Genomic DNA, 9,014 nt, shown 5'->3' with positions numbered 1-9,014 from the left:
GACCGCGGCCCATTCGCACGCACCCTTTTTTCTATTTCAGAATATTACTCGAAACACACCCGCGACGTATTCGTTGCTTATCTGAGGTGTTTTTGGAATATTAACTCTTCAGGTCAGTGCCATTTTTTTGTGACCTGAAAAGCTTAAGGTTTATACATTGTGTGAAAATTACTATGCATGTTTTACAAGAACAATTTGAGTTTTTCTACTTTAAAATTTCAAAAATGTCAGTGCTTGAGTGAATTTTTTTTCAATCTGTTTTTCCACCATTTTCAAGTGAAATATGAAACTTACACCATTTTATTCTGGTAAAATATACAGTGTAAGTCTCACTTTCTTTTTTGAGTAAAAATATGTGATGCTTTCCTGGCAGTGTCAGCAAACGGATATGATCTGAAAATCACAGTATTTTCATGCATGTTATATCAAGTCTCCTTGGCACTCTATCATATTTTTTTAAGTCTCTGTAATACTTACTAGTTAAGTGAATAAGCCAGTGGGTAATCAATAAAGTCTTTAAAAAGTCATGTTGTGTGATGTTGAGTTTTACTGGAGAAAAAAAAAGCATTATGTAAATAGTCAAAAGTCTAGCTTGTGGGACTATAAAAGCCCTCATGGCATGAAATGTCATGCATCTGTTGTGTCAAATTTTCATATAGACAAGCTCGAGTATGTACATCTGAGCTCATTAGACATTTGCAAATTGCTGTCTGTCAAAAAAGAATTCTGAGAATGTTTTGGGGATCTTCCATAATAGCTTTCTGATGTTGTTTTGTCGCTGACGGAGATGACTGGAGGCTTAGAGGTGTGTGTGTGTGTGTGTGTGTGTGTGTGTGTGTGTGTGTGTGTGTGTGTGTGTGTGTGTGTGTGTGTGTTTACCACAGAGAAAGCTGGATTAGGATGAAAAGACTCAATGAAGTCTATGCTGATTCCTGGGCTTGTGAAATGAAAGCTCTTTTTCAAAGCCACACCACCGTTCAAAAGTTTGGTATCAGTAAAATGTTTCTTGAGCAGCAAATCATCATATTAGAATGATTTCTGAAGGACCATGTGACACTGAAGACTGGAGTAATAATGCTGAAAATTCAGCTTTTGCATCACATTGAAACTTCAACACAGTTTCAAGTAAAACAGTAGTTTTAAGTTGTGATAATATTTCAAAATACAGTTTTTACTGTATTTTTGATCAATGCAGCCTTGGTGAGCAGAAGACACTTCTTTCAAAAACTTAATGTAACCTCATAAGTGACAGATGTAAAAGTCACAAATATAATATTGACTTGCAATAGAGTTTGAAGTTAGTATGGGTTGATGGGTAATTGGTAAGTCACTCAAAAAATTGTATTCTGTCATTAATTTCTCACCCTCATGTCTTTCCAAATCCGTAAGATTTACGTTCATCTTTGAAACACAAATTAAGATCTTTTTGATGAAATCTGAGAGCTTTCTGTCCCTCCATTGACAGCTACGCAACTACCACTTTGACGCTTCAAAAACAGATTGTAAAACTATCCATATGAATTGAGCAGTTTAGCAGTTTAGTTTAAGAAATCATTCATTTAAATATTGAATATTTGCCTTCTTGGATAAATGTGCTCACTGCATTCTGGGCTTGTCTATTCATGTAATGCTGCCTTAAAATTTGACCCAAACATGATTACAAGGTAGTTATCTTTTCTCATATACTTGTCATTAGCGTGCGTATGTTGCCATGTAATGCTCCTTTGGTTTTGCAACAGACCCAATGTGTCATGCAGCACATCTGCCGTCATCTCTACACCTGGCGGAGAAGGATTAATGAGTCAGCTCACCTGTATGAGTATACTGTAAAAGACAGCCTAGATCATTTAAAACACTGATCAGCACTCATTCAACAAGCCGTGATCCCATCACTCAACTCTCATATGACCGTCTAGCTCTGAGATGATGAGTGATGAGACTGAGCTGGAACAACTCAAAATCACAGTCCCGGGACATCGCTGGAATTTTGTCCATGTTTGCGTCAATGTTTTATGTTATTAAATGGCAGTGTGTGTGTGTAAGGTAGATGCATTGTTTGCATGTGTGTGTGTGTGTGTGAAGGTAGCTCAGGGCGGTGACCCCGGCAGCACGCGGAGACGTCAGAAGTCCGAGGAGTGTCTGCCCCTCCCAGAGTATCTTCCATTGTTCGCTCCATACGCGCTGAATGCCTGTCGGTTCGAGGAGATTCCTTGTGCCATAATGGGCTATTATTTGTGCTCAAGCTCTATTCAAGCTCTAATGACCTACGCCAGTTTCCCCGGCCCCTGGAGACCCGCGTGCGAAAAGTGCACAGCTCAGGAGGAGAGGCAGCCTTTGTGCTCGACTTTAGAGGATCCTAGAATATCTCTTTCTCTTGCTCTCTTCTACACGTATGGACAAAGACAGGCAAATCAAAAGGATCTATCGGAAATTCCCTGCAGAGTGTATTGTCTTATGTCTTTTCTGAGGCAGAAATTGAAATGGTTATGTATTATACCATGGCACTTTCATTAGTACATTTTCATTAGTTGGAGCACATGATGACATTTTAGTAACTTATCATTGGCGCAAATTAAATGATGCATTTCAGTGGGATTTAAACAAAGTTAACGGAAAAATTCACAAACAAAAAAGTTGTTTAAATAATGCCACATATTTATTATTAATTAAATATGGTTACTTTTAAAAATTTATTTTCTGAGGCTCCTGTAACGTGGGAATGCAATGTGGATGGAGTCTTATTAACAATATAATAAACCTTTTTGGATGTTTGTTGGTGTAAATAAAGCCAAATGTAATTAATTTAATAAACAGTGCATATACTCTATAAGTTGTTTTTGATGTAGTATCAGTAGGGCCTTACAATTATATTATACATATCTGCTATGTGGTAATTAAAAGTAACAAATCATGTAAAAATGTATCATCTTTCAACATTTTATTAAACTTTGATAATTGTCTTAATCTTTTAACCAACTTAGAACATAGTATTCTACTACATTTTATAAAAATCACGTCAAAAGTCAAGTTTAATGTATATATTACATTGGCATATGAGAGTCAAATTGGACGACTACAGGGACTCGTCTCAAGATCACTCTTTTAACAGTTCATCTTTTGACAAAATTATGAAAAAAAGATAGAACATTATTGAAAATATTAAAATCAGGAATGTCAGAATCAGAATGCGCAGTTCGTGCTTAAAAAATCGATGTCAAAATATAACGTACAACTTCCTGTTTCCGTCAGAAACCTACACAATGTTGAACGATGTTCACTAACCTGGCGAAGTTTTTCAATTGGATTGGCGTTTATTCTCTTTCGAATGCAGTCTGACGTATTTCACTCAGTTCCCTGATCATTCCGATGAAATTTCAGCAAGTGAAGAACAGATTTGTACTTGCGCGCTTTATTTTTTTTGCACGTTATCGTCTCTGACAGACAGCATGTTGATGCCGCTCACTCCGCCATTTTCTCCCTCTTCCTGGAGAGCAATGACGTAGTCAAAACATCCGGGTTTTCCAGGGAATGCGTACGTACTCCCTAGACTGCTTCTCATAAATAATATACCATGTATTGTGCACGTTAGTTTTTGACAGACAACAATGTAATGATATTTAAATTATGTGGATTTGAAAACAGATGGATCTCAGGTAATAATTATTTATTTCTTAGCCAGTTCACGAGTTCACACTTACATACAATTAGAGGGAGTAAAGTTTAATGTGTATTTGGCGTGCTGTCCGGGAGGAGGGCTCCGAGCTCGGGGTTCAGCCTGAACCCAGAGTACTCCCCCCGTATGTAAGTGGTTAGGACTAGAAGTGTGGAGAAGGGGTGGTGGAGGGACTTTGTTAATAAAACATCATCTAGTATTCATTGATTCCCATGAGTGTGGCAATGTTTTTAGTGCTAATATTCCAAACGACAGCCAGCCTATAGTTTTTGACGGACGTGATAATGTGTTTAAGGTGTTAAATATGTTTGATTTTTGGGTGATTATAAAATGAGCTGGAGATGTTCGAAATGCTTTTTGCATAGTTCGTTATACTTATTTTACTGAATGAAGATTATTTTGTGGCTTAAAATAAATTACATGTTAGAATGACGTGTTTGACAGCAATCGCATATTTGTTGATTCAAGTTTAAAAAAAAAAACATTTTACCAGGAAAGGAGTGCTTTTGATGCACAAAGTTGTTTTATTGTCTCTTATAACGGAAATCTTTAACACTTTTGCTCATAAACGTATAATTTTAAAAGGCAAAACTGGCACAAAGTCTGCTCTCAAAAACATGGCAGCACCATGGTACAGCATGGTAACATGGTACATGGCACTTTTACAGTATATACTGTACACTGTGGTATTGAGAAATTGAAATGGATATATATTATACCATGGTACTTTTTAGTACATTTTCATTAGTTGGAGCACATGATGACATTTTATTAACTTATCATTGGCGCAAATTAAATTATGCATTTCAGTGGGATTCAAACAAAGTTATCGGAAAAATTCACAAACAAAAAAGTTGTTTAAATAATGCCACATATTTATTATTAATTAAAAATGGTTACCACAAAAATGGCAATTAAATATTATCATTTCATAGAAATAATAACATTAAGAAAAATCTTATTAGCCAATATGGCTAAATTAAAGATATTTAACATAAATGTGAAAAATAACATTTCCATTGATGCATAGACACAATTGCAGAGCTTCATTGTTTTACAGTGTATAAAGTCCAGTAACAAGAACCAGAGCCGTTCTTCCACCAGCGTCTTTGGCTTGTAGTGGCTGGATGGGCATCACACACACACACACTGCTTTGGGTTTCTGGAGTCCACAGTTTCATTTAGCATATTCCTCCTGTGCAACAAGACCTCAATGCAAAGTCTTTATTTGCGATCAGTTTAATCTGGAGGACGCAGTGGCTTCTCTGACTAATTATCCCATGCACCAAAAGTTCTAGTTCAGAAAGGTTGGTAGAGGTTAGTCTTGATAATTTGAGGTTCGGTTTGTTTCAGTCAACATCTCCATCAGGGGTTTGATTCCTCTTTCCGTTGAGCTCCACTCTGATGCTGACTCTCCCCGAGGGTGGAGACCACGTGACAAACACCGCAATCCAAGACGGTTGCATCCGCAGGTATTCCAACACACCTGACGATTGCGTGGCATGTGCAATGAATGAGCAGAGAGGAGCTTCTTATTCAGGAAAATCCTGTAGTGGATCAGCGAAGCTCAAAAGCTGAGGTTGAGCTCTACGAGGAAGCGTTTTCAGTCATCCTCGCTCGTGGCCTGTGGCGCTGCCTCACTCGCCATTTCTCCAGGAGAAGATGGATGTTCTTGACGGCCCTCACCCTGGAGAGGACATCTCCAATCTCTTCTGTGTTTTTTACCCTATAGAAAAACAAAGCAATGAGGTCAATATCACAGCAAACACAGATTTTCCTGGCAAGCATTATTTGTACAACTGAAATTAGGTGCTTTGAGAATTCAGGGTTAACATTTGACTGAAATGTAAGATTTCATGAAATAATCTCTAATAATATACTAAAACCACAATCTGAACATACTAAAGGTATAATCCACTTAATGGAGTCTTTGAAAAAGTATTTACTTTCAAAGTTAATGTGCTTAAATCTGTCATGAAAATGGCAGCCACAAGAGACATCAATCTTACAGAGGCTGTAATTAAAGCACCCAATTATTTCTTAAATGCATGTGAGAATGAGAATGTGCTGCTTTAATGCTCAGTTCATGAGGTTTGTCTTACCGTCTAATCTTTGTCTGTTTGACTGCCAGCTTGTGTTTGCATTGCTTCTCGGCACAATCGTGGCCCTGGGAGGCATGGATTGCCTTGTCTTTATACCTAAGAAAGAAAGTTCAGCAGTCAATTCCTGAACAAGTTTGATAAAAGTCCACAAATAGAAATGAAACCTGTTTCTGCAAGTTTGTCAAGTCATGTAGTGACAGATTTTATGCCTGCGCGTTAATGCCATACACAGCTTATGCTTGAGAAAACAAGCGCGTCCCAAAATATTTCTTAACCAGTAAGTCTGGTGTCCTTGAAATTGCTCTTAAGATTAAAAATACAGGCTTTGAACTATGACAATGTTCACCTTATTTGCATTCAGAGCGTACTCACCGTATCGCATTGTTCGGTTGACAGAATGAAGAGCATGTTTTGTCTTTGCTATCTGCACATTTGCAGCGAGACTTGGGCACAACAGGTTCCGTGACTGAGCGCTTCTTCCGTGGAGCGTTTCCAAGTCCGTATGACACTGTTCGCCTAGGGGGGAACAAAAAAAATGATTAGAAAACAAATTTAGTCATGCAATGAGCATGAGGTATGAATCATTAAATAATGATTTATAGAGTCATGATTATAAAGTCATATTTTCTATATTTATAAGATATATATTTCGATTTGATAGTATATGCACGTTATGACTTACTCTGGTGTGTTGACCCATATTATGTCCAGGTGGCAAAAGTAGACGCACTCTTTATCCATAAAACTTGCACAGGAGCATCTCTTAGTCCTGGAGTGGTGCGCTGAGATTGACGTGCCTGGTTCTGTGCCATGACCCAAAGATGCTGGAGCAGCTAAAATCATAAAATGATGTTGAATTCATAAGCTTTTACTTCATAAAGATTCCCACCTACAAACATGCACTGCGATTTTACACTCTTAAGTTGCACAACCTAGGTGCTTGATGGACTGGAAAATCTGGAATTTGTCACACTCAATTAAAATGGCATTGATGCTCAACATATGCTGCCTACAAGAATATTAAAACTTTATCTTGCATGTGTTTATGTTGTTTAAGCAACGTCATGTAGTACTAATACTTTATTATATCTGGATACCTGCACTTTTCTGTATAGCCTACTACACATTCCAGCTTGTTTGATAGTTAAAAAAAACTTTTACAGTAATAGAGTAAACTATTTAAAAAGTAGTCAAATCATATTTACCACAAATATTGGGTATAAATACAGTTAAAATAAGTACATACCAAAGTCAAAAATTCCAGATGACAGCATAGACAACACTGGAAAAATAATCCTCAAATCCATTTTATTTAATCTTATGCAAGTCCCTGATGTAGCACAAACGGTGATAGTCCAATAATTTCGCAAACTTTAACAAATCTTCAGATTTAAGCTGCGGTCTTCTCAATGCATCATTCTGGAGTCTCGAGCTCACTCTAGTACAGGAGCGCTTATATACTCGCGCTCTCCGCCTCCCGCCCGCTCACTCACGCGAACACAATGCTGTTTGTTAATAGTCACAGACAAGCAACGTGTGGAGCGAGATAAGAACTTTGTATTCCTGGGATTCCAGCGGGATGGAGACGCCGGGCGGTCGATCGGTGCCAAGTTTTTATGGTAAGAAAGATGACTTAAACGAGCAGTTTTCATACAGGGCAGTAGAGGGCGCGCGAGTACAGACTACGCACACAAATATACTGAGACGTCAAGTCAGGAGGAATAATGTGACTATTCTGACTAATAAATGCAAGTAATATATTCTTCAAATTCTTTGTCATATATTCATACAGGCCTAGGGTAGATCAGGGTTAGTTACGTTTTACGGAATGTTTCTCAGTGTATCGAAATGTTAGTTGTGTAGCCTATAGAAGCGAAATGTCAAGTCTTAAAAAAAGAAAAGAAAATTTTCGTCGATATTGCCCAGAAAAAAAATAGTTCCTTAAATATGTTGTGAAAACAAAATCCCGCTACTGGAGCACTCTATATGGGGTAAGTTGAACCTGCTATTATAGGCTTTTCAGCACAATTTAACTAGTAGGCTAAAATAGATTTTTCAGCACAATTTAACTAGCAAATAAATTATAAAAACACATAACAACTCACAAAACTGGCCGAGATTCACCAGTATAGTAATTTCATTACATTTACATTCAAATATTTGTTCGTTGTAATTGTAATTTACATGAATATATCAATGTGATAAAAAATAATCTTCACAACTTCAGATTTACAAGAGTAATTTAGAATAATTTGGGTTTCCCTGAATCCCTTTAGGTTTAAAAGGTCTCACTAAAAGTGTGAATGATACTAGCAGCAGCAGTTCAGAAACTTTAGCCTCCAGCTCTGTCCCTGCCCAATGGAAAACCCTGTTAAACTCATGCCAGTTTGTGCTCACAATCACCCAACCCTCATCCACCCGCTCCAAAAATGTATTAAAAGGATAGTTCACCCAAAAATGAAAATTCTGTCAATAATTACTCACCCTCATGTTGTTCCAAACCAGTAAGACTTTTTTTTTTTAATCTTCGGAACACAAATCAAGATCTGTTTGATGAAATCTGAGAGATTTCAGTCATCATTGACAGCTACGCAACTACCACTTTGATGCTTCAAAAAGTTCATAAAGAGATCGTAAAACGAATCCATATAAATTTAACGGTTTTGTCCAAATTTTCTGAAGACACACGATCGCTCTATACGATAAACATTGAATTTAGGCTTTTAGTCATAATATTCATCAACTCACACATCAGTTATGATAAACGGAAGCTCAAACATGTTCACTTGACATGCGAGAACCAATGAGTTTCATTCTCTATGCAGCTCATTTGAGTTTCAGCAAGAGGTTTGCTCTCACGCATCAAGCAAGTTCGGTTGAGCTTCTGTATATGTTTGCTAATCAATGTTTTTATGTGAAAAAAAGCCTAAATTCAATGTTCATCATATAAAGCGATCATGTCTCTACATGACTAAACCACTTAGGGAATTCATTTTGATGATAATTCATTTAGACCTAGTTTTACAATCCAGGGTTCCCACACCTTGGTTAACTTCAAATTCAAGGACCTTTCAAGGACTTTCCAGGTCCAATACTCTCAAATTCAAGGACTTAATGTGGGGACAGATTTCAAGTGAGAGCAAGGTTATATAGTGTTACCTTTTAAGATACATTGTTACAGTTTTGTGCGCGTAAACGTCATGGCAACGTACAACACAAAGTACCTTACGCAGGAAACA

General features: G+C 37.3%; 1 protein-coding gene across 1 annotated transcript; it reads right to left on the bottom strand.

Annotated features, from left to right (window-relative positions):
* Positions 1–4,162: 4,162 nt before the first annotated feature.
* Positions 4,163–7,204, bottom strand: edn1 (endothelin 1). The gene is made up of 5 exons (XM_084422559.1): positions 7,022–7,204; positions 6,458–6,608; positions 6,148–6,291; positions 5,776–5,871; positions 4,163–5,399 (listed from the first exon to the last, which is right to left on the bottom strand). Exons 1-5 carry the CDS (start codon positions 7,080–7,082, stop codon positions 5,261–5,263), a joined length of 591 nt encoding a protein of 196 aa, XP_084278685.1. The 5' UTR covers positions 7,083–7,204; the 3' UTR covers positions 4,163–5,260.
* Between the last annotated feature and the right edge of the window lie 1,810 nt (positions 7,205–9,014).

The sequence above is a fragment of the Rutilus rutilus genome (assembly GCF_951802725.1).
Source record: "Rutilus rutilus genome assembly, chromosome: 11".
NCBI classification, from domain to species: domain Eukaryota; kingdom Metazoa; phylum Chordata; class Actinopteri; order Cypriniformes; family Leuciscidae; genus Rutilus; species Rutilus rutilus.
Note: the sequence above shows the minus strand (reverse complement) of the source record. Positions and strands in the feature narration are given on the sequence as shown.

Coding starts and splice junctions, on each gene's coding strand:
- edn1 (XM_084422559.1), bottom strand. CDS start 7,082: ATGGATTTGAGGATTATTTTTCCAGTGTTGTCTATGCTGTCATCTGGA. Junction 6,609..7,021: donor ATCTGGAATTTTTGACTTTG/GTATGTACTTAT, acceptor TTATGATTTTAG/CTGCTCCAGCATCTTTGGGT. Junction 5,872..6,147: donor CAACCGAACAATGCGATACG/GTGAGTACGCTC, acceptor TTTCTTTCTTAG/GTATAAAGACAAGGCAATCC.